The following is a 25942-nucleotide window of genomic DNA, read 5'->3' on the forward strand; positions in this document are numbered from 1 at the left end:
CACACAAACCACATCCAGTTCACCATAATTTTATTTTACTACATTCTGTACAATGTACTGAGTTCTGTCCAGACCTCTGGAAAGTGATCAGTTCATTTAGTCTTTTCCCTCCTGAACAAGCGTTCATATGGACATATTTATTTTCTCTACTTATGCAGCTGGTTTACATTACACTGCTAAGACGTGGGTTTTGTTTAAATAATTTCATCACTATCTGAACTCATTTTAGCAAGAATTATAATGACGTGCTACAGTGTTTGAAGGGGTTTTTTAACTATTATTTGTTCCTTGCTTAAAAAAAAAAAAAAAAAGGAAAAAATGCTACCATAGCAGTAAGTAGTATAAGGTTAGCCTTAATGTTCTATGAACACAAAAATATAAAATAGCTAAAACATTCATATATGTGTACTAATTCTAGTGTGGAAGTCATTTACAAAATGCATGTCGAGTGCTTAGCTGTGAGAAAATGCATATATTTTTCGTGTTTATTTTTACTAGCTTACTGCTACTGCTGAGTATTTCATTACAGATTCCAGAAAGCATTTAGGTATGAAGTATAATGTCATCCTGAATTGTTACTATAGCAGCAACAACTGTGTTCAAGAATAAGCAAATGTAAGTGCTGCTACAATTATGTTTTTCCTTAAACAGAAGAGTTACTAGCTAAATCTTACCTTCTTCCAAAACTGCTTTGGTTTTTTTTGTCACATTCCTGCAAAAATGTGAAATAGTATTTTTATGTTAACTTTTCCTGCAAGTCTCAATTGCATCTCCTCTGTGTGCATTTCAGGTTCCAGTTCTCCACTCACTGATGCACATTAAAACATTTACCTGCAGAATCTAACCGCATAATGGAGATTTATTCAAGCAGTTTTCATCTTACGCTATGCAAATCACACTACCACTTTTCAGAGAACTGCTCCACTCACAGGTTTGGTCAGAGGGGTTTGTTCTGTTTTTTTTTTAATTTCCGACAGTGACCAGAGACCAGATTCCTATTCACTTGCACACACGTTCAACTAGTAGCCTATGCATATTATGAAATGTTAAACAGCAAGGAGTGATAAGTACCAGATCCAAAAGCAAGAGATTAGAAGGCAGATCTTGAAAAGATGGAGAGTCAATCATGTATAAAACAGGAATGCTGACATACTAAGTACTTGAATAACCTGCATCTACGTTCAGACCAATACTAGTTGTTAACTTTTTGATCATATTTTAACCTCTATAGCTTCTGTAAGGTGGATGAATGTGTATTCATTGTGGACTTAAAATCCGTCATGATGGAAAGTTGGCTCCAGCACATTCCACTGTAATTGGTATCCCACTACACTAAATTTTATAATCCTTGCTTTAGTCTGTCCTTAGAAATGGAAATTCTTGTTGAGTTCTAATGCTTAATACTCTGCATTTTTGCAACCAGCTAAACATTCCATACATGCAATTAGTACTTACGTACTATCTTTCCTATGTATACTTAAGTGTTACAGAATTACAACATGTAAAAATCTAGATTTTTTGTGCTGGCTAGTTATATAAAATGCTTTGGGCTTTCTAACACAAAGCAGTAATTGTTCGGGCATCTTTGCTTTCAATAGCTTATATAAGACAATAATTCTAACACTTGAAATACAGCATACATTACAAATGCAGAATGTTTTCATATCCTCAGTCATATTAAATATAGGTTGTTTTTATTTACTTACTTTGACTAAGCCACTTGTCAATTGCATTCTCATACTTTTTTGGTTCCTTTAACCAGTCTTGATGCCACCTAAGGTTAGCAATAACATTTGAGTAATTCTGACCCAAACTTTGTCTCCAGCTGATAAACTGTCTTTTGTTATACTCCTGAACAGAAGAAGAAACCTTTGGATAGTTTACTATAGAGCGGAGTGTTTTGTCCAAGGAATGTACAACTACTGGGAATTTTGTGGCAACGTTCGTTAGCTCATCTGGATCATCAGAGAGATCTGGAAAACACAAGAAGTCAGTTAAGAGCCAATTTGCTTTTAATTAAATTAATGAGTCAGGACATAAAAGTTGTAACATACCAAACAGCTGTGGAAGTACGGAACGGCCATCTGAGTATGTGATGTATTTCCATTTGCCAGTTCGAAGCATGTACGTGGAAGAATTCACATTGCATCCGTGGAACTCACTCAGCACCCACGAGGGCCGAGGTCCTCTGGGTGACACTTTGTTTTCAGCCTTTCCACGCAGCAGCGGTACAAGAGAATATCCACTGAGGTTCTGTGGCACAGGAATTCTTGCTATATCTAAGCAAAGATACACAAAGTCAAAATGCTACTGCAGTTACTGTGATTAAAGAAGCCTAATGTAATGCTACAGGTGTCTGAACATAAATGCTATTACAATAATAAAACACGCATTCCTAATTATTCTCCTTGCAGAACACAGGAACCCAAAAATACGCAAAAAATAAAAAAACATCCTTAAGGAACTTTCCAAGGTCAGCTGCCCACCATCTTGATAAGAAGTGGTGCCAGCTATGTCTAAGTCAATCTTTAACAGATGTCAAAACCAATCGTGATAGCCTCCAGTGATGGGTGGTGCTTTTTTAATTTTTTTAATCATGGTTTTATACCCTCCCCTTCTGCTCTGACCGCCTCAGGCAAGAGGAACAGATTGTCATAGCATGAAAGGACCCTAGAAGCTCCATATCCAACATGGTCTAGCCATTCATTTCTTTGATAATAATGGTGCTAAGCTCCTATCTAGAATTCTTCATCACTGAATAACAAAACATTTTACAAAAGGTGGTCATTACGGTTATCACCTATAACTGGTGGGGAAACTGAGGAACAGGGCCACTTGCTTCTCTGGTAGGGCTGGAGATAAAGATGGTATCAGAGGTGGTATCAATACAGTGCACATATGGAAAACACTGTATGACTCTATAGCCTACCAGACGGCCCCTGGAAGATGCTATAACTTGAATAAGCTCCTCAGTATCAACTTACATCACAAGTGTCTCTAGCTCCCAAAGATCAGGTCAATATTAAGCGTCTGCAAAGATCTCTCAGAGACATTCTGAAAAACAGTTGAGAATCCCAAGCATGTTACCTAAACTTCGGCGTGTCCTAAGAACAGGGTATGACAGTACTGCTATTTTTAATCACCCTACTGAACATAGCATATAGTCATTCAAAATTCAACACTTTCCATTTCACGGAGCACCGTGGTAGTATTTTATCTTCTGTTCTGTGCCGACTGGTGATACTCAGTGCATACAAATTGCCCATAGGTGACTTTTTCCTTCATCGTCCTTCCTTTTTCTCTTCTGTTTCTACAGCATATATACCTGTCATTAATCTGTAGTTCTTCCTCTAGTAAATAATAAAGCCAGCATTTGACTAAGCACTAGGAAGACCTGTAACATGTAAACCCAGTAGCTTCCAGTGTGTGGGCTAAAAACTTGAACAAATACATACTACATTTGAACAAAAGAAAGAGGTATGTAGGCCTTCCTCTTCTGTCATCCTAAACCAGCAATGCTATTCATTGCAGTAATTGCATTCTCCACATGCAAAGAGTGCTCCAGGCTGGCACCTTCAGCAGCTCCTGCTTTTCCAACAGGGATCCGAAGGTACTTCCATACAGACCAACAAAGCCAGTGCTGTCTGGAGGAAAAGGTTATGCTACACCCTGTTAAAAAACGGAAGAGCTGTTGCACTGCTGGCTGAATTACCCATATCACACAGATTCTGCTGGAATCAAAACATCTGTACCACACTCGCTATGGGGTGCACCTAATCTCAAAGTCAGTAAAGGAGGAATTATTGAGCAAAGCATTTGGATGGTGTCTTAAGAGAGATTATTGCCCTGAGACAACGCAAGGCAAAGGGATTACATTTATCACGAAAAAAGTCTTGAAATCTGTTTCCTCACTAGTCAGCAGTAGCATGCAGCCTGAAGAGATAATAGATGACAGAGGTGATTCTTCATGCTTTCACATTCATCTTGACGTATGTGCCTTTTTTGACATTCAGATTACAGGAAAGGGGAACTGCCAGAACAGAAGGAAAGGACTTACAAACACAAAATTCTGGGAAGGAAAAAAAAGGAGGAAAAGAACAAGAAGGAAGGACGTTAAACCACCTGACCAATTATTTTATTTGGGGAAAAGGCACAAAGAAAAAAAAAAGAGATTTTTAACGCTTTACATACGATACTACAACTTACGTAAGAACCATATCTAATACAGATTACTTTATATATATAAAAGATTTGATTTCAGAATTTGGAAGAGAACGCTACTCAAATTATATCCTATTTTCAACTGGATAACTGATTCAAAAGTTTTGAGAAGAGACAGGCAGATAAATATCTTTTGTTCTGTTTTTAGAAAATCAACTTAAAACCATCCAGAAAAGGATTTTTCACTGGCTTTTACTGCTAGGAGTACAGTTCTATCTACTGCCCCATGCTCTCTCAGGCAATTACAGTGTACATGTGACACTTCTTAAAGAGCAATCTTTGCAGACTGCCTTGAAAAGAACACTTTTCTGATCGGTAGCCTAAAAGATCCCAGATAAAGCCTCAAACAGCGACTTCACCTAATGTTTAGTTCCAATGAGATTCACCTCTTGTATGACTGATCATAGGTAACTGTTCAAAAATTCACTCTTAAAAGTCATTTCCATCTGTGTGTAAGTAATTTGATGTCAGTCCTTTTTATTTGATCCTCTGCCCCATAATGAGTATTTCCCTATCTGAGAAAGTAGGAACGGATATCCATTATCGTGTCTTATTATGCTTGCCCAGATCAATTGTACATTTCCTATACAAAGTCTTTATCACATTTCTTCCACGTGAGCCTTCACAAAAGACATTCCTTTGATAAGCTAATGAACCTGCCATCCTTTCAGGTTTAATCTCATCTCTGGATGGATTTACACTGCAATTTCTATAGTAAACTTTTAGGTATGAAGGCTAGCAAGGATTATTCATATCTAAAATGCATCTGATTGGTTTTTATCACATTTTTTTTAATAACAAATAATCCTATATATAATCATTCACTGTAATGGTGTCGATGACAGTAACAGTAATAAGGAACATCATGAGCTCCTTTATTTAACTTTTACATCCATTTTTTGCATTCTGTATTAAGTCTGTATGTATGCTCCACAGTTAAATTGTTATCTCCTGTTGCGTTACTACATTGCCTCACAAAGTGGAGACATAATTCTGACTCTAATACAAATGCATAATAATAATAGTAACTGGGGAAAAAAAATTTCATTTGAAATGACTTAACTCACCAAGCATAGTAGGGTATATATCCACGAGAGATACCATATTTGGTATTTGCTGCTGTTCCTTTACGCCTGGCCCCATAACTAAAAGGGGAACATGGGAACTTCCTTCATACATGCTCATTTTATAGAACTGCCGGTGCTCCATAGCAAGTTCTCCATGATCTGCGGTGAATATAATGATTGTTTTTTTAAGAAGCCCAGTATCTCTCAGAGCTGAAATAATCTCACCTGTAACAAGAAAAAGATACTGAAAAGGATACGTTCAAAATATTCCTTCCAACTTCTGTACCTGCAAAGCAGCGTGCAAACCCCGAGGAATCCTAGTCAGAGGGTTGGAAACTCCTCTCTCTGCCACAGAAGGCAGAGCCCAAAGCATTCAGCCGACAATAACGTACAGTCATCAATGAGTTGCAGGGGTCTGGCTCCCAGTGAAGTGTGGAGGGCACCGAACAATAACCATAAAAATTTCAAAAGGCAAGGATGCACCACAGGACAAGCTGCATTTTTGCTGTCATCACTTTTGTTTAATTTCTAGCATAATTAATAATAGTTATTTCACCACCAGTAACATAGGTCAGCAGAAGCCCTGACACTAGATTTAGGGTGAAGGACTCTTGACAGTATCCACCTTACACATAATCAGTAGAAGTTTCTCCTTCCTGTGCCTATGTACCCACAGGAGCCTCTTGCACACACACTTGTGCAACAAAGACAGGGCCAAGATCAACGAAGTTGGTAATTAAGCAAAGCACTTACACATCTTTAACGTTAAAACACTAAGATGATTCTTGCTTAAACAGACTAGTTAAAAACTTAAAATGTTACCAAATTAAATCCCAGTACAGTTACTTTGCAATACCTTCATTCCCTAAAACTGTCAAGGTCCCGTTGATCTCTTTTCTTTCATAAAATGTGGAAGAGTAATTCTGTGTCTTTTAAATTACTTTATCACTCTAACATTGCTGAAAAGATTAGCTTATTTATTCATGAATTTCATATTAGAACGCAAGGAAATTCTTGTTCTTTCATGGTCACTTTTCAAATTAAGAAATAAAATACTGTAAATGAAGACCAATTTGCATTATAATTTTTATGTATTTAGACCTTACTGCAAACTAGGAAGAATTCTGAATGCCTCATAAGTTCTCTTTTTTCTTCTTAACTTTCAATAATATGCTGCTAAGGGAGACTTCAAAGGTAACCTTATTGTTTAGTGCGTAATAGCTGTCATCCAGTCTATGCATTTGAAATCAATCTCCAGGGAAACTGCTTATGCCCTAAAATTTATCTTTCCTTCCAGCTCTGCTTTGCCGGTCTGTCCCCTTCACAATTGTTTCCATTATTTCATTTAGCACTTAATCAAAGAGTATTTAGTTCCTCCTGTACATGGGTCAAGCAACGTTTTGCTGCAGTTGCTGGGCTTTTACAGGGTTTCTGACTGGTGGTTGTGAGTCCTTTTCAGAGTGCTCTGAATTCACCTTGCAATAGTCTTAAAAGCTATCCAGTTATTTATCATATAGATTGATTAAGCAACACCCATGTGACTTACTCCCAGATCTGAATGGTGGTGGCTTTTTTTTTTCCCCAGATGACCAGCCCTATCAGCATTTTCTTAAAAAAATCAGAACAAGAAAACCCATTGTATAATGAAACATTACCTACCCAGCATCGCATCTGTCTCCGCACACATAGCATAATAAAACGCTCTAATATTTCTCACTTCTTGCTTTGTAAACTCTCCTGTGCAATTCTTGGTGTAAGATGAGTAATAGTCTACTGGATGCATCTCTGAAAAAGAAGCCCACTTGGGAATTTTAATAGCTTCATAAGTTACCTAAAAATAAGAGGAAATTAACATTACTTTAGCAACTGAATTAAACAAATTTTTTAAAAACAGATTTAATTTAAAACTTTTTAGCATAAATTCACAGTTCTCAATTTGTGGCCCAGGAAACAGCAGCTGCTTATCTGTTACACGGTGCTGCTACCTCCTCCATACTTCCCCTGTGCTTCCACAGGTATCAAGTAATTTTAAGAGAGCTATAAAAATCAGCTAGAAACTAAGGCTAGGAGCCAGAAATATGTGCTTTACCAGCTGATGTCTTTTTTTTTTAAGAGAGATACCACAGAACAATTTTCTAGAACTGTACTCTAGAGTAAGTACAGAAGTATTGGCATAGTGTGTCATTAACTACAGGATAACTATAAATCATGTATCAAAAAGATCGGGTGTTATGTGAGCCTACAGAACAAAATGGAAATTCACTTAGCCTGGGAAGGTCTCCAGGACAGTGGATGACATGTCTTGACATCTTGATAAAAAGAATTCACTACATTAGTCCAATTTTCTAATACTTTTCTATTTGTTTCCACAGATGTCAATCCATTTAGTTACAAAGAAGTGTAAGATCAGTTTGAAACTAAAAAGTAGGAGCCAATCAATTACAAACAATGCTGGATTTGTATATTCAAACTGGCATGCTCACAGATACTGTGTGCTGCAGTACTAGCTGTAGAGCCTCGAAGTCTGACATATACATTTAGCCTAGGCAGTCATACTTGTAAGCATTCCCTTCAGTAAGTGCTGCATTTAACAGAGTTAACTACTTCTATATTGTGGAGTTGAAGCATACATTACCACAAAGCAGAGAAGATGTAATCTCAGTATGGAAAACTTAAGTTTATTAAATGATAAAACCACACCTGTTGCTCTCATTTACCTCTGAAAATCTTCTCTAACAAACAGGGCTGAGGGTTAGATTATGGCACAGCAGCTCCCGTGCCTGTGCAGCACATTCCCAGGGCTGCAGCCACAGCTCCACTCCTGGGCTGGCCCCAAACATGGGCAGCACTAGTTCCTGATAAAATAACTGAGACACTTACTGTCCAAGGGGCTCCACGCAGCACAAAAGCAATCAGACCAAAGTTGTCCCTAGAAGCATTACATCCCTGTTTATTGGTGTAGCAATTCAAGTGTCAATCCCTGCCGAACCCAATTTGGTTTTGCCCCAAGGTGTGGCATGGATAACTAATTGTTGCCTGGGAAGCTACTAGCGTAGTGTCTGTCTCTCGAGCACATGGTGTATCTTTGACCACCAGTGCTGTTATGGCTATGAGTTCCAATACCCACAAAGTTCCACCTCCCACAACAGTCAAAATTCTCTCTTGAGTTATCTAGCAGATGTATTAAGTGATCTAAACAGCTGGTAAGACAGCAAGAGTTAAAGTGCCCATAGTGATAAAACCCGGCTTTGTAACAGTCAAACAGACATACCAAAACCTAAGTTTCCTTAGGCCCTATAGAAAATAGGCTGCAAGAAGAAATCATGGAAGATAAAATAATAGTGGACAACTGCTTCAGTCATCTTCCTATTGCTGAAGGTCCTTGGCTACTTAAAGTCACATTTTGGACTCCCCAAATGGTATTTATTAGTTGCTTAAGATACAATGGGAGCAAAAAGTGTTCCTCCCCATCCACGATTTGTCAGAAGCCTGAACCCTTTCCTACAGGACTACAACCTAGTTTTAAGGATTCACAAAGTCATAATCCCTTTGTCTGTCTGTCGTAATTTGTAGCGAGGAAAGAAGCCACATGCCCTGAAAATGTGCCAGCTTGTGCAAAATACAGAGGACCATCTGCTTAGCAACACAGGGTTTCATCAACATACTGTGTTGATACTCCGTTCTGTATTAGCTCCCCGGTAAACCTATAATTTAATTGAAGTTCTTCATCTATGCATTCAAAGTTTTTCGTGAGACTGATCTCTGTCATCTTCAACGACTGCTTCTTCCATGGCCAAAACACAGACAGATTCCAGAAGAATCAGCCAATGGTCAATAAATGGTAATGTGTGGTTCACATAACTGAGTATGTGCATGTAATGGTGGAAAGGACCTCAGCAAACTATGGAGTTTAAGTACTCCAACTAGGTAAGGATGACAAAAATTTGTCAGAGATGTTACAACTCTGTCTGTGACTTGAAAAAAGGTACCCTCACCTCCCAAGACATGTCTAACCTAGCAATCAGCACCTAGAAACTTTTCCTTAATATCCAAGCTAGATCTTGCTTTTTGCAAATGGAAGTTTTTTCCCCATGTTCTTCCTCTCCCCACAAACTTCTCACCCTTCCTAGAAGAACTCACAACCCTCACTATTACAAAGAAATTCACATCTCTCAACCTTAATTTGTATATCCTCTTTTCTAAGTCTTTGTATTTTTGTTGCACCTAGATAAAGAGATTTTGCAGCTCCCCACTAGAAAAGGCCAAAGGAGTTAATACAAATTGCATATGGGTTTTTTTGAAGCAAACATAAAGTCTTTTCAAACCTAATTGCCAGTTCTTCAGCTGCAGAGAATCTTAATGCCTTTATGCAGTGAAAGCTGTTGTAACCTGTTTATACTTTTGTGACAGAAAATGGCACCTGGAGACCACCCAAGACAGAGAAAAAAATATTTACTTCTTCTTTGGAATGGAGCGCTGTTAGCCGTCTGCATATGGACATAATGGGACTTTTCTGCACTCTAAAAACACTGAAAAGCTACAGTAGCCCAGAAAGAAGTTAACAGAAAAGAGAGGCTTCTGCTGTGTCTTACTACTTCACGTTCTAGATTCACATTGTAGGGAAAGTCAATCTCTCACTATAAAACTCAGACAGAATGATTATATACAGCATCATTTATAACAAGCACAATACAGAATGTTATAAACAATGAACTGCAGACCATTACTGAAAAAAAATTACAGCTAAGTATAGCAACGATTTCACTCTCCACTTAATGTGTTTCTAGCCATTGAACTCCAAATTTCTTTATTGATTCAGTGACTACTGCTAACAAACCCTTTCCTACAACAGAGCAAAATTCTTCACTTCTATTTGCTTAGCCTTAAATCAGAAATCTACATCTCACCCAAGTACTTTCTCACTGTGTACTGAAATATCAAAACTGGGTCTGACTTGAAAAATCACATGAGGAATAAAATACTGTTCATAATAAGTACAGTTATAAATAAATTTATATTTAAATTTCATCTTCACATACCTTTTCAAGCCAATAGGGAGACGTTAAAAATGTAGAGGATCCAAAATTTTCTCCCGCAGAGGGTGATGGATACGGGTGTGGTAAATTTAGTCCCAAGTAAAGAACAAACGGTTGAGTAAGGTTAATGGCTTCTTCCTTTATCCAATTTACTGCTTTATCAGTATTCCGCCAATCTGCTTCCATCACTCTCACATGCTTCCTATCACCAGTAAGATTTACCATGGGTCTCCCTTCTTGCCGGAGCAGGAAGTCAACATCCCGAGTCCAAGCTTCCACACGGTTACTGAAAATACACGCACAAGATACATACTCAGTGGAAAATGTTTTCTTCACTTCTCCTCCAAGTCAAAAGAGTTAAGAATTCCTGAAGAACTTCCTCTATACTTGTAGCTGCAATCTATTTGTGATTTCTACAAAATTGAATTGTTATTCAATTGATCAATAGCTATTGCGCATCTATTTTATACTCAAAGCTTTAGCCATTTTTTTCTCCTTCTGAATCTTCTTTCTTATTCATTATAACTTCATGTCAGAATGGTTCTTCTCACATCTACAAAGTAATATTTAGAAACAGCATCTCCATCTTGTTGACCCTGCTCCTCATTCTGGCACGGATTCACGTACTATTTATCTGGTAAAGAGTGCCTTAGATTTTTGTTATTTGAAAAAGTCCTGTGGGAAATAACTTGCCTGGAGAGGCTCCCTTTAGAAGCAATGTTCTGGTTTGGGATTGTACTATTACAACGTTTTTAAACACTATCACTTATGACAAAAATCTGCAAGAGTGATTTATCTTGTACAATTGCTTTTGATATAGTTGATAAATGCTATCAAGAAAAGGGAATAACAGAGGAGAAGAAGGGTGTAGAGAAAGCAAGAAGGGGAAAAAAAGACAACACTTTAATGATAAAATATTTTTGGAAGAGATTTTCTAATATCATGACAATTGTTGTCTCTCTAAAACACTGAGAAATCTGAGCTGCAGATGTCCTTGTTTCTTTGCCAGAGTGAATGACACCACAACTGCCATAAACAAGGGCTGGGAGGAAACAGCGCATTTAAGACCTTGACTAATATTCATTTTGTTCATGGCAATTTCAATATAACCGAAGAAATGATAAAAGAACATATGAAACTGCTCAAGGTTTGATCATGTGTTTTCATCAAAACGCAGCATTATTATTGTTTAAAGAGCATCTAAGCAGTTTTGTCCCCATGCGAATTTTACCAGTGCACTTTTAACCTCCAGAAAAACTATTCAAAATTATCTGTAATAAGCATTTTTTAAATTGTTTTAACTCCTTGTTTAGGCTCACACTTTGAAGGTAAACAGGCTTAAACAAATTACTTAGAACAAATTAAGGTAGCTAGATGGCCTATAGAGAAAGCACGTTTCATAAACAATAAAATGAAATGATAGTAAAGGGGGGTGGGGGGTTGTGTCAAATTGCATCTAATGTCATAATACTGACTTAAACAGAAAAAATTATTATGTAGGCCATAGGCCAGTCTGACTATCCAATCAGACTGAGGTTAGGATCAAGTCAAAAAAACCAAAAATAAACCCGCCAAAACTTAAAAACAAACAAACAAACAAACAAACAAACCACTTCAGACCCTTTCCACATTCTGGAGCAACAAAGGAGATGTTTTGACACATCCAAGAGGAAAACTAATCCTCAGGCAGAAGAGGAGGAACAGATATGCCAAAATAAGAATCTTCAAAAAGCTAGGTGGAGAGCTGAAACAGGGGGCAATACTAGATTCAAATCTTGAATTTAGAAGGAAAGAGGAAGGACTTGACAGATAATTATTTAAAAGCGTCACAAATTAATTCCAATTTTCAATGCTTTCAATGGGAATGAAGGGGGATCATATCTCCTTTGCTAGCAGATAGTACTCCAGCGACTGTAACAGACATACAATGGAAAAAAAGGCCAATAAATAAATGATGGGAATACAACAATGCAACATTGAAGATAAAGCTTAATGAACTACCATCATTACTAACCCAAGTGAAAGTAATTACATGACAGTCAGTAACTATATCTAGCTTAAATTTTAAGTGAAGATGGCCACCAACATTCGAAAGGACACATGGAGTCTTTTTGACAGGAAGCAGAGCCTTCACTTATTCAACAGCTCAAAGGCTGAAGATCCAGCTCTTTCTCTGTTAGTATGTATTTCTTTGTATGCACTTCCTAGAAGCCCTCTTCCTCAAATCTCATTAATTCACAGCTATGAATAATTATCTTATGAGTAAGTCACATTCAAATGGATACTCAGTATATTTCACTATGTATTTGTATTTTTAAGATATGTAAATTTCTGTAGTTACAGAGATGATTTGTGTTAGCAATGCACTATTTGCAATAGGTTAGGACGAAGCAGAATCAATTTATGTCACACAGTTTAAATACTGCAGCAGAAAAGTTAACAGTTCTTTTTTTATTAAGTATATATGGGATCAGGGAGCACTGGTGGTTTTGTTGTTTAAAGAAACAACATACGTGCTTAAGAAAAGTTTCTAAAGAGATAATACTGCCCGCTGAATCTTGTGCTAGCTGAAGTGTTCTATACCCCTTTGCTAGTCTCCTTTTTAACAAGAAATTAAAACAGCAGGACATTTTAATTATCTCCACAATGAACAGGAACCTTTGTTGTAACTCTTCTACACTATTTATAGACTACTTAATTGGCTACTTAGGGTTTTTAAACATCTACACAGATGCCATGCTAGGAACGAGATGTACATTTTTCCCTGACTGAGGAACTGTATTTGCAGTTTTTATTTTTGAATTAAAAACTGTGTAAACTGCCACTTTCAAATTCCTCTTGTGTAGGCATAGAAAGTCTGACTAACCATGTGTTTATTTTCGTTTATTCTCAACCTCTACCCACACTTATTCAAGTAACAATAAGGGCTTGATCCTGTTAAGTACAGATCTCAAACTCTCACTGAAGGGAAAGTTAGAAAAAAAATGTATCAAAAATTTGCACCAGGTGAAAATGTAGGATAAAGGCCTAGGACAAAAGATAATTAAAACTGCAACACCATAGACTTCACACTATTTTTGTGTTATCTTTGAAGTGCCTAAGAATTCAGCCCCATGGGACCATGAGCTATGCAAACATGATGTGATTATATGGTTACATCGTAATTTCTATTTGTGAAACTCAAACCCTATCACTAAAGTAGATGAATCTATACATGGCAGAATGAGAAAAATCAGAGTACATGATTGTAACTCCACTGACACTGGTGCTGCTAAAGTTTTGCAAAACCCTGAATTGTCTTAATCTATTTCTCATCTATGGAGACTTGTAACAAAAACATTTAGAATGGTATCAAGAGAACCATTCAAATGTGAGAGTATCAGACAAAATGAGAGCAAGGTTAAAGCAATGGCGTGCATCAATAGCCAAGAACATGAATGACATCAGCAAAACAGGTCAGTACTGAAGAAGGGGCTGTCAGCATTAAGATCACTGTACAGATGACTTGTCAGCAGCACCCTGATAGCAGGATGGCAACCAGGTCATTGTGCACTGTGTGCCATTCCTCTTCCTGTTATCCCAACAGAAAAACAGAATACAATAAGATAGCCACAATAAGGAAACAAAAAGGCTATTTGCCTAATGTTCCTGAAGACTGAAGTGAGCAAGATTTCAAGGCAAAGTATCACACCGCAGCAACTTTTCACTCCTAAAGAGTGTAAAATACCTATGCAAAATGCCATTTCATCATTGCCAATCAACAGAAAAATAGGAAAGACCTCATCAGATGGCATCCCTTGCCCTATCACATGCCAGCAATCCTGTTCAGACTACTTGAACACGAATCTTAGTATTCATGAGTATGTTTGTGGGTATGAGATTGTGAGCTGGCAGAGTTTACCAACTTAGAAAATTAAGCAACATAAAAATTATGTTCCTCTTCTATGTAGTCTCACATTAAAGTTTTCTTTGCATTAATTCCTACACAATAAAATTTATTTGAGAACTAAGGACTATCTCTTTGTTTGGCTTTGCACTCCCCATGTGATGGCCTTCATGCTGAAGCCAGAATTCACCTACGGTCTTCAGCTCAGGCAAATGAAAGCAAGGCTTCTGGAATGCAGACATTTATATGCAACCAACCTTTTTTTCAGTGCCACCTTTGTGTTCCACTTATCATATGAACAGCCAGGAGCTTCTGGAATTACTTAGAGCTGCTCTTCTTTAAACCTGGAGTGACTTTAGATTAGAGATAAACAGATTTCAATGTTATAAAACATTTATTCTGTCTCAGTGAAGGGCAGGGTATTGTCATGCTATTTAGAAAACACAGAATTTTCTCTGCACAAAAGTGATTCAGAAAAAAAGTGTAAGGGTCTGTATAATGCTGCAGATAATTTTTATTTTTCAGAGTGATTTCAGTTTACTGAAAATCTATTCTAGAAATGCTTAAGAATGATGCACCCACAGAATCATTTCTGTCTTGCTTCATTACATAAAACAAAATCTGGCCCTTTGCTTTCTCAAAGAATGGTCTGTTACTGGCACTTTACAGTATGCTGTTAAGACTACGCTCTTTTGAAAATCATGAATGCCTGAGGCAGTCACAACAAATCACCTCTATACTACAATAATACAAACATCTGTAAGCATTCATCTTGATGTTCAGTTGTTTCTTGCCAGGGAGGAAAATTTCCCAACATTCATACAAGCAAGCACAATCAGAATAATACTATAGCAGATGACTTTTTAGTATGTTGTACAAGTAATTGTTTCTTACTGGAAAAAAACCAAAGTTTTAAGAATAATGCAGAATAATGCAGTCTTCAGAAAAAAAAATTCAAAGCAAAAGACCAGAGGTTGAACACCCATCTGTTCATAGTTAGATGCTAAGTTACTACGAAGAGCTGCAGACAGAGACAACAGAGAAGCATCAGTAGTACATAAATATGTACACTGTCTGGTAAAGCAAGTAAACACGAAGTTTTTGCTGTCTGTATTTGAATCATCTTTTACTTCCAATGTAGAACTGGTATATGGAAAAAGGGAAAAAAGCTTTCTTTTCTTTTTTGATAGTCTTAAACTGGAGAGGAAATTACTACTTTGGCCAGATTCTGAAGTGTATACTATTTATAAAGTATTTTGTAGATAAAATGCAGTGTGTATGTGCAACATACTATTAACTACTAATGTGACCTCTCAACTTCTCATTGCTTATTTTAGCGAGGTAAGTGAAGAAATTTTAAGTAACTCTAACCTGTTTAATATCAAAGAAAAAGCTACTCTTTATTACTATTTCAAAAACAGAAATAATTATTAATCAGGGAGATAGTGCATCTTCATAAAAACTACAGAGAAGGAAGACACCATATTTTGTCCCAACTGTCCAGACACATTATGCTTATTATTTTTTTGAACATAATGCAGCTAGTCTCTAAATGTTTAAGTATTTTTCATAAATTGCTGTAATTCTAGTCATTTTTTTTTTAAAAAGAAAGCTTTACAGCATAGGAAGTACAACTGTATTGGGTTTGTATGGCAAGGTTTTGGTAGCAGGGGGGCTACAGGGGTGGCTTCTGTGAGAAGCTGCTAGAAGCTTCCCCTGTGTCCAATAAAGTTAATGCCAGCGGGTTCCAGGACGGACCGGCCGCTGGCCAAGGCCGAGCCCATCAGTAACAGTGGTAGCGCCTCTGGGATAACAGATTTAAAAAAGGAAAAAAAGTTACAGGGGAGTTGCAGTTGCAGCCAGAGAGAGCGGAGTGAGAAGATGTGAGAGGAACAACTCCGCAGACACCAAGGTCAGGGAAGAAGGAGGGAGAGGAGGTGCTCCAGGCACCGGAGCAGAGATTCCCCTGCAGCCCGTGGGGAAGACCATGGTGAGGCAGGCTGTCCCCCGGCAGCCCATGGAGGTCCACGGTGGAGCAGATCTCCACCTGCAGCCTGTGGAGAGAGGACCCCACGCCGGAGCAGGGGGATGCCCGAAGGAGGCTGTGACCCCGTGGGAAGCCTGCGCTGGAGCAGGCTCCTGGCAGGAGCTGTGGCCCCGTGGAGAGAGGAGCCCAGGCTGGAGCAGGTTTGCTGGCAGGGCTTGTGACCCCGCGGGGGACCCACGCTGGAGCAGTCTGCTCCTGAAGGACTGCACCCCGGGGAAGGGACCCACGCTGGAGCAGTTCGGGAAGAACTGCAGCCCGTGGGAAGGACTCGCGTTGGAGAAGTTCGTGAAGGATTGTCTCCCGTGGGAGGGACCCCACGCTGGAGCAGGGGCAGAGTGTGAGGAGTCCTCCCCCTGAGGAGGAAGGAGCGGCAGAGACAGCGTATGATGAACTGACCCAAACCCCCATTCGCTGTCCCCCTGCGCCGCTGGAGGAGGTAGAGAAAATCGGGTGTGAAGTTGAGCCTTGGAAGAAGGGAGGGGTGAAGGGGAAGGTGTTTTAAGATTTGGTTTTATTTCTCATTATCCTACTCCGATTTGATTGGTAATAAATCAAACTAATTCCCCCAAGTCGAGTCTGTTTTGCCCGTGATGGTAATTGCTGAGTGATCTCCCTGTCCTTATCTCGACCCATGAACGTTTTCATTTATTTTCTCTCCCCTGTCCAGCTGAGGAGGGGGAGTGATAGAGCAGCTTTGGCGGGCACCTGGCGTCCAGCCAGGGTCAACCTGCCACAACAGCACAAGCCTGTGCAAAACATATGGCCTTCAAAAAAAAAAAAAAAAAAAAAATCAAACACCTCATGTTTTGTGAAGGTAGATTTAATATTCAAGTATTACCAAATATGTTTCTCTGTTCTGCTTTTCATACATTACTAGTACAATCAAGCCAGGAAGTCTCAAGGCAAGGCAAAAATGGTTTATGAATTTCACTTAAGGAGCAATACCAATGATCAAAAATAACCTTGATTCATTTTGGGCAAAACGAGTCTTGATATTCACCTTCCAGCTACAGGTAAAAGCCAAAGTGCATCTGCGTGGGATATGCTTGCTTCTGCATAAAGTTGCAGGACAGACCCCTGCCAGGTTCCTAACACAATTTCTTTTAAATTAAAGCTACTACCATTTCAATCAGAGACAGAAACCACTTGCCAGACCACTACATGATTTATTCACTCCTGTCCATTTCGTAGCAGGAGAATCTATCTGATTACCTTACTGAATGATGTCCAGAAGTGTAGTCCAATTTCCCATACTTCTGTGTGTGGTAGCCATGCTTCTCCATGAGATCCATCCACGTTACATAATCTGGATCTAGCCCTTTGAAGTTATTCCAAGATTCTGTTAAATGAGTGAAAAGACCACTCCACATAGCTGTGGGGGAGGGGGAAAGAGAGATACGGTTTTTAATGAGTAAGTGGTACTTCCTATCTAAAAGTAAGTTGAATATACTTGAGAAGGGATCAATCTTCTAATTATTTTAGAGGTAAAAAGTACACACTGTGATCCAATAGAGCAGGGAATACAAAGTTATTACTCTTCCAAATCTTATTTTCATCATCAATATGAATAACAACATTTGCTAAAATAATCCCCAGAATGGCAGAAGAAAGTCCCATCTTTCCAGGCGCTATGCAATCATTAAATCAAGGTTTTCTGTAGATCAGGAAATACTCTTATTGATTGCAGAAAGAAAATGCCATGGTAGTACAGATCCTGATGAAACAGTTATGTATTTACCTGTGTTCCAGAGTATTATCTCCCCTTACTTCAGTTAGATTTTAATGTGAATTTAAAGTTAAGTATGTTTATGGAGGGAATTAGAGTATATTATTTTTATAAATACCATATGCCCTCAGTTTTATCCTTTTTAGGTAATCTCCTTCACTACCAGCTGTAGAAACAAAGCGAGATTATTAGAGAAGAGGCCAAGAAGAAATGAAACCAAGGGAAGAGCTGCAAAGGAACTATGAGGCAAGTTTTTATTAGCAAATTCCTGTGTTTCTTTGCAGCTTGTCGGGAATCGTTCACTCTTCCCAATGCTAATTTAGAGTCAAAGGGAGTCCTAAAACAAACCTAAGCTGTTCTACAAGCAATGGAAACACCCTGTAGGCACAAACAGTGCATCAACCCCAACCCCATATCATGGCAATACTCCTACTTTCCCCACCCCAAAGTCTTCCTTCCTACTATCTCTTCTAGTACCATCCCTGACACCTCCACAACAGGTGTACCCTCAGTTCTTTGCAGGTCTCCAAGCTACTGGCTAAACAAGAGATGTCCCACTGGTTCAGAGCTACGCTTGTGATGACTGACCAGTGGTCACGATGACGTTGATGGACCACCTAAAATGCTAAACAGAATTGATGAATTGTTGAATTCATCATGCAGTCTCCTCCTCACTGGGAGCACTAGCTGCTATTTTCAGAAAACTTCTTAAAATTAAATAACCTCACACAAGGTTATTGTTCTCAGGAACAAAGACTGGCTGAAAGACTCAAAAATCAAGAAAAAGAAAACAAGACTGACGGCATGTTCATGTAATCTCACTCACTTAAAATGTGACCTTGAGAAACAGAAAAGGGGACTAGGTTATCAATAAATGGAATACTAAACACTAACGCTAAATTTGACAGCCTGTGCCTGCTGCAGCCAGGACAGGTTGCTTCTTCCAATGTATGCTTGAGAGAAAGGGGGACCTCCCTTTCAGCTATAGATGAAATTTCATTTACATCACCTCTGGAGGGTCTTTGCAACAATTGAAAGGGCTAGCAATGTTTTAAGATGTAACCTTCGATTCAAGAATATAGCTTCCTTCTAACTTCCCAGCAAATTCTGCAAGTGTGAAATTGAACACAGGACAATGATTGCAGCAAGTAAAGAAAAATACTGACGTATTCAATTAAAGTTACTGAAGAATACATTATGTATTTAACAGAGTGTTTGGAATAAATGTCATTGAAAGGCAGTGCTACCAACCACCCATTTATTCAGCTGTTATTATTTAATACGTTTTCCTGAGAACAGAGAATAGATTTATTAACTTTGTATTGGGAAGAGAGAGTAGTTCTGAATGCAGCTTCAGCACTGCAGCAGACAAACTGACGATCTCCTTAAAAATCCTGAAGATTTTTAAAAAATACTAAAGCTTCAGTGGAGTTTGCAAAAAGACTTGGGAGCTCACACATAGCTGGAAAAAGAAGAACAAAAAAAAAAAGAAAGGAAGAAGCATGAGAAACAGAAAAGAGAAACAGATCAAACATGAGAATACTGTATAAATTCAGACACAAACTAAAAAAATTGGGTCTTATTGGAAAACAAAACAAATCCCCCCAAATTAAATCCTTTGAAATTTCCCATCATTACCACATATTTAAATTGACATGTGCAAGTATTTATCTGATGTTTTGCTTGGTCCTACCTGCGCGGGATGGACAACAAATTGGAGAATTGGTATAAGCATTGAGAAAGACAGTGCCATATCTTTTCATAAAATTTATGAAAGGCAATTCCACAGTCTGATTTCCTGGATAAAATGTCAAGCGTCCATCCTGCAATCAAACAGAGAAAAACAGTATATAAACAGCATTACTGGCTGCATTAATTCATAGATTTTTTACCTTGAATTTGTATTACTCAAATGTTGCCGATTCTACTCAGGTATGGAAAATAAAGTGTTGAGAAGCTTTAAGTAGATCAGTATCAAATGGATTACTCATGAAAAAGTATAAGGTAAAAGATAACTGGACCTCTTAACAGTAAAATTACTTCCTTTCTATCACTATACATATTCTAAGCTCCAATTCTTGCAGGAGTAGAGTCCTACCATGACACATTCAACAGAGATAGGTATAGTGAACGATGAAAAGGAGTCAGTCTGAATCCCGATGCAGACCTGCGCACTGGTACATATTTCTGTGAAACCAGAACTGATCTCTCATCCTTTTCCTCTTTTTAAAGGTTTACCCAGACCACATCTCCATGAACTTATTTTGAACTATGGACTGGAAAAGTGATCAGCAAGCTGAAAGAAGGCTATTCGCCCACTGAAATGCCATCTGCAATGGTTCCCTTTTGATACTTTAGCGATCCTTCATTTTACCTATTTCTTTAGCTAGAGTTTTTAACCAGTAATTTTAAAAAGACCCAAAATTTTGAATGAGTACTTTTCCTGTACAAAATTATAATGACGTGAAATGTATATCTTCATGTAGACCGCTCTGTTTCAGGTCACTGTCTTTTCCTGTCACTTGTATGTCTTTCCTTGATTCAGTAAGGTGTCTCAACTCAGCCCCAGTCTTACTGGTCAGCTCTTTGGTGAAGAGACTGTTGACAGTGAATCTGCACAGTTTCAATAGATCTCCCAATCAGAGACATCACTCAGATGTAGGCATCTGAGCAGCTCTCCTCTAGATTTGTGACAGAAGCACAAACACCTTAAAGCATGGGTAGCTTAGAAGTTGTGTTTTGCACAGCATTTAGTTTGCAAGAGCATGTAAGCAGGCAGACAAGGTGTCCAGGAGAGTGCATCAAATTCCAGTTACAAATTCACCAGCTACTGACTCACTTGTTCCAAAGACAATGTACAAACTACCACATCAGCCTCTGCATAATAAATGCCAGCATGCAAATTCTTACCTCTAATCCATATATGGGCAATGGACCATCCTACCAAGTTACTTTATTTTTATTAAGTAAGAATAGTTCCTGTGTGAGAAACCACAGCAAAACAGCTAGTATGTGATTGCCTGTAACCCCACAGTAACTTCTTTGTATCCACACGCAGCCTACCAGCATCAGCAGCCTACAAAAAATGCTATCCACACCATACATTGAGCAAGCCTCATTTGACACAATGGGTTCTTGGTGTCTGCTGAAGCCAACAGTCATGATTACATGAAGTTAAGTACAAAATTGCACTGTGGCTTTTCCTGTAATTTTTTTGTTAGGTGAGAAATCTTGAAAACAATTATTTAGTGACATATTACCTCTTCAACAGAAACTATTCAACTGAACGACCATTCTGCTCCTGCTGAATCATAACCAAAAATCAGCAGATATGACCAACAGTGAATCATGGGAGTTATTTTCTCTTAATACTGAAAGGGTAGTTTTATTCAGCTAATAAAAACTCCATGACTGCTTCAGATGGAGACCTTTAATCATCTACTTCAAAAAGTAAAGAACATGTATAGTCTCAAGGGATGCAGGACCAAGGCCTTACCTTCTGTGAATTCTCACCTTTAAATAATGGTACATTTGAAACCGGTAGAAACACTTCTCAGGCATCTGAGTCACAGTGAAAACTCCAAAGGATAACAGAAAATGCTATTAGCTTAGAACAAAACAGGTAGATGGATGCATGAGTTCTGAGAACTGCTAGCCTCTACAGTTTTTAATTAAGAAAATACATTTTTTTGAAAGACTGTATTTGTTTTGAAAATAACTGTTTGAAACAAACATTGTATTTAACATCATATTCTCCCGTATGAAACATCAGACAAGCTTACATGGAAAGAACACTAGTTTCTTTCTGTCTTCAGCTTTTCAAGAATATAGATCAGAAAATGTAAGACTTCCTATCAATTCCATACTATGATGTTTCTGCACATTAGCAGATATGTTTCTGAATTTTCACTTCAGTTTTACTAGTTGAATTTTTTGGAATAATTTGTGAGAGGACAAAAAAAACCAACACCAAAAATAAGTGAGAGCAAACCTGAAGAATGTACAGTCTGTGTTACTACTGCTTCCATTACACGTGATTCCCCAGGGGCAGGCACTAATCATCCAAGTGAGAATTTACAAAGAATACTGCACATAATCAGATTTTGCGAGGTTTCAGAAAGAACCCAGAAAACAGAGTTAAGCACAGCATAATTGTGCTCCACAGTAGGAAATAATTCTTATAAATTACTGAAATATTTTAAGAGTACAATTATTCTGTCATTGTTTAAAATATTTTAACCTTGCAGCACGAGCACTTCCGTTACCTCACTAGTCACCCAGCCATCATTCATATACTAAGTCCACAGTCAGAGACCAATGTCATTTTCTTCACTCTTTAGAGTTCAACCCAGGGACTGCATGCAGAAGAAAACAATTCCCTCCATGTTTTCTGGCAGAAAATACTACTGGATAACACGGCATTATAGAGAGAATCACTTCATTTGGCACCAGTAGAGCTAACTGTGGCACCCCAGCACCACACTGCAGTAGATGACTACAAAGTAAACTGGGCCACTGGAGATCAGAATACGATAAAAGACTGATCATCTAATTTTGTACACTACTACAAATGGCAACTGGAATCAGCATTCGGTAGGACAAACTGGAAATAAAGCTGTAATCTGCAATATGAATTTGAAAGGAACTTTGGGGTGAAAGTGCTGTTTAGAAAGTACACGACTGATGTGTCATCCTGTCAACAACATACTCACAAGTTTCTCCAACAAGGATATTGTTTGTTTGAATAGCTGGAGACAAGAGGTCATTCTTTTGATACTGGACAGACAGGTAACATGTCTATTCAGTGAAAGAAGTAAGCTGCTTCAACAGGCTGAGAAGGTGAAAGCTCTACAACTATTTCTGGAAATCTGCTTCCCAAGAACCGTGTGGGACTTGCGGGTTTTGAAGTACCTGAGGCAATACAATTATTCTGAGTAACACAAGCAAGCACATTTCATCCAGGAACTTGAGCTGCATTGCAAGCAAAGCCTGTCATCACTCATTTAACCTCAAGTAGCAATTTAGGAGCTGAATTGCCTACTAGCATGTTCCACCAGCAAGCCCTGTGAGAAGCACGGCACTTGATGTGACACAACAGCAGAAAGCTGGCTGCTCAAGCAAGAGGTCACTGCTCTGGAGGCCAAACACAGTCCAGCATCGCTGAGAAGAAAAGTTTTGTCACACTTGACAAAACAGGTGTGAGTCTCTCATAGACAGCATCACCCACAACAAAGACAGGCCCACTTTCAAATGAAAGCCCATACCTTTCAACAGCCTGCAGGACTTAAGCTTTTTTTTGCAGAAAAACTGTTAGTTTCAACAGTACCCAACTCTTCCTGTTCTCTACTAGCGATGTAATCAAAATGATTAATGTATTTCTGCCTTCAAATCCAACTCATAAAAAAAACTTATGCAACACAACAATTCTTTCAACATATTCTTCTTCGTATGCACTATGCAAATACAATACTTTTCAGAAACAGCGCCCTGCTCTTAATTGTTTTTGTAAGAACATCATGAACATCTGGGGTTTTGTCTTTCATTTTTGTAAGGGTTACCTCACTAATCCCCGTAAGACAGTCATGAGAATCTTCCTGTTTACAGGATGACATACAGAAGCCTTACTAAGATTTGTCTGCAGCTTCTGCTAGCATCTGGAGACAAAGTGGCCACTGACGAACTCCCAGAACCTAAACTACTATAAATTTGACATTTTATTGGTAAATAACAGTTTTAGTAAAAGCTGAAAATTTGGAGAAAAACTCTGATCTACAAAACCCACGCATTACTTTGGAATATTAAGAGAGATGACATTCTCAAAACAAAATAAAAATAAACAAAAAATAGAGTCAGAGTAAGGAAAGTAAATAAGGAGCTATTGCTTTATCTTTGAAATCACAGCAAACACGTATTTTAAGAAAGGGTATGAAGAAAGATACTACATGTTTACCAAACACTTAAGAATTCATCCCAAGAATGACAGGCAGCAGGCAAGAAGTAAAGTCCTCTTACCTGTGCAGTCAAGGATGGAATTCTGAGATGACTGGGAGCCAAGTGTGGATTTCTCAACAGTGAATGAGAAATTATGAGATGTGAAAGTCCTTGGAAGTAATACCATGGAGCTTACATTTGATTTAACAGGAAGGAGAGCTCAGATGAGGCAGAGAAACCAAGGCTTTCCCTTTCCTCAGAGTAAAACCTTCATAAAAGCATTTCCAGTACGCTGGGTGGGCAAATAGAAGCATGGTGAGAAAAGGGTGAAAAATGTGCTGTCTTTAGCTGTAAGCAAGGAAATATACTTAGTATTTGTGAATGAAAAAAAATCTTTTCTACCTGTCGGGGGGTTAAAACAAATTTATCCATAAATCACTGTAATAAAGCCACCAGAAATTTATAAAAACATACCTCCTGGTTCCTTTATCCTTTTAGCTGTAGATACTCATCTGACAAGTTAATCGTAATATTTGTTATACCTAATAAAAGTCTGAGTAAGTCACTATATGATGCCCAAAAGCTGAACTCAGTCATTTCATCTGTGATTACAGCAATACTCCATACCATCTGTTGCGGAGACCTAACGTTCTTAGGATTTACAATGGCAAGAATAACAGGGTTTAGTGACCTTCCTTTCCTTTTTGCTTTCCAAGCCAAGAGAAAAGCATTCATTTTACACACCAGCTCTGTTCCATTAATTGCTGCTCTGCCCCACAGTCCTGAGGACATGCCCCCTCCACCGCCAGCTGCGGTGACAAGCTGTATGTACCACAGCTGACCGCGCGGAACCACTTATGTAGAAGTTTCTGACTACTGTAATGCACCTGATAAACACATGCAGCACGCTCCTGGGAAGAAAGCCGCGTTTGGTTTAGAATACAGGAGTTACCTACTGTCCCAGCGACACGGGAGGCCTGCCCTCGTTGTCCCAAGGAAGCCCTCCACCCCGTGGAGGTGGTGGTGAATAAAAACCAGCCCTATTTTCGCAGGCCTGTGGCTGTAGCCTGGGCAAAGCCACGGAAAGTCCTCGCTGCCACGTCCTCGGAGGTCCCAGTCAGGCCAGGACCGGCGAAACGCCCCCGCCGAGGCAGCCCCCGCCGCTCTCCCGCCCTCCCTCACCCGTGCGGCGGCCCGGCCCCGCGCACCGGGGCTGCCACCCCCCCCCGGATACTCACCAAGGAGTCGCAGGCCACCAGCACCACGCTGGGCCGGGGCTGGTCCCGGGGGCGGCGGGCCGAGGCCTCGCCCCCGCCCAGGGCGCGGCGGCCATGAGGAGCAGCACCAGCCCGGCCCGCCCCAGCGGCCCGCCGCCCCGCATCGCCCCGGCGCCGTGACACCCCCCTCCCGCCTCTCCCGGAGAGAGGGAAGCCCCGACAGCCGATCCTGCCGCCGGCGAAGCCGCCCGGCGGGGCCCCGGCCGCAGCGGAGGACTCGCCGCCGCCGCGGAGCCGCCCGCTCCCCTCGGCACCGCGGACTACAGCTCCCAGCGTGCCCCGGGGCGGCGGGAGGCAGGAACTACATCTCCCACAGTGCCCGAAACAAAATGGCGGCTGACGGGGGGAGAGTCGCCGCGCCGACGTGGGAGCGCGCATGCGCGGGGGCGGCGGCCCGTGGTGGCGGCGGCGGCGGGTGAAGGTGAAGTGGCGGTGGGGGACGGCGGGGGGATGGCGGCCCGGTGGCCCGGCCCGGCCCGGCCCGGCCCGGCCCGGTCCGGTCCGGTCCGGTCCGGTCCGTCGTGTCTTTCCCCGCCGCCTCTTCCCCGCCGTGAGGGCTGGCGGCCCGGCCTGCGGCGGGGCTGAGCGGCCGCGCTCGGAGGGGCTGCCGGCGCGGAGCCGCTTCCCCACGCGGTCCGCGGGCACCGGGCCCCGCCCGGGGCCCGGCCTGGGCGCTACTCGCTCCGGGACGGGGCTGCGGAGCTGACCTCCTCCGAGGTGCCCGGTTCTGCGCTGACGTGGTGTCTCTTTT

General features: G+C 40.0%; 1 protein-coding gene across 1 annotated transcript; it reads right to left on the reverse strand.

Moving 5' to 3' along the window:
• ARSK (arylsulfatase family member K) lies at positions 1-25295 on the reverse strand. The gene is given in 9 exon segments (XM_050913487.1): positions 1-1973; positions 2055-2279; positions 5289-5513; positions 6948-7119; positions 10328-10610; positions 17470-17629; positions 19677-19806; positions 25153-25199; positions 25202-25295. Coding segments are annotated over 9 exon segments (1611 nt in total). The 3' UTR covers positions 1-1698.
• Positions 25296-25942: the final 647 nt, after the last annotated feature.

This window comes from Gymnogyps californianus, chromosome Z (genome assembly GCF_018139145.2).
Source record: "Gymnogyps californianus isolate 813 chromosome Z, ASM1813914v2, whole genome shotgun sequence".
NCBI classification, from domain to species: domain Eukaryota; kingdom Metazoa; phylum Chordata; class Aves; order Accipitriformes; family Cathartidae; genus Gymnogyps; species Gymnogyps californianus.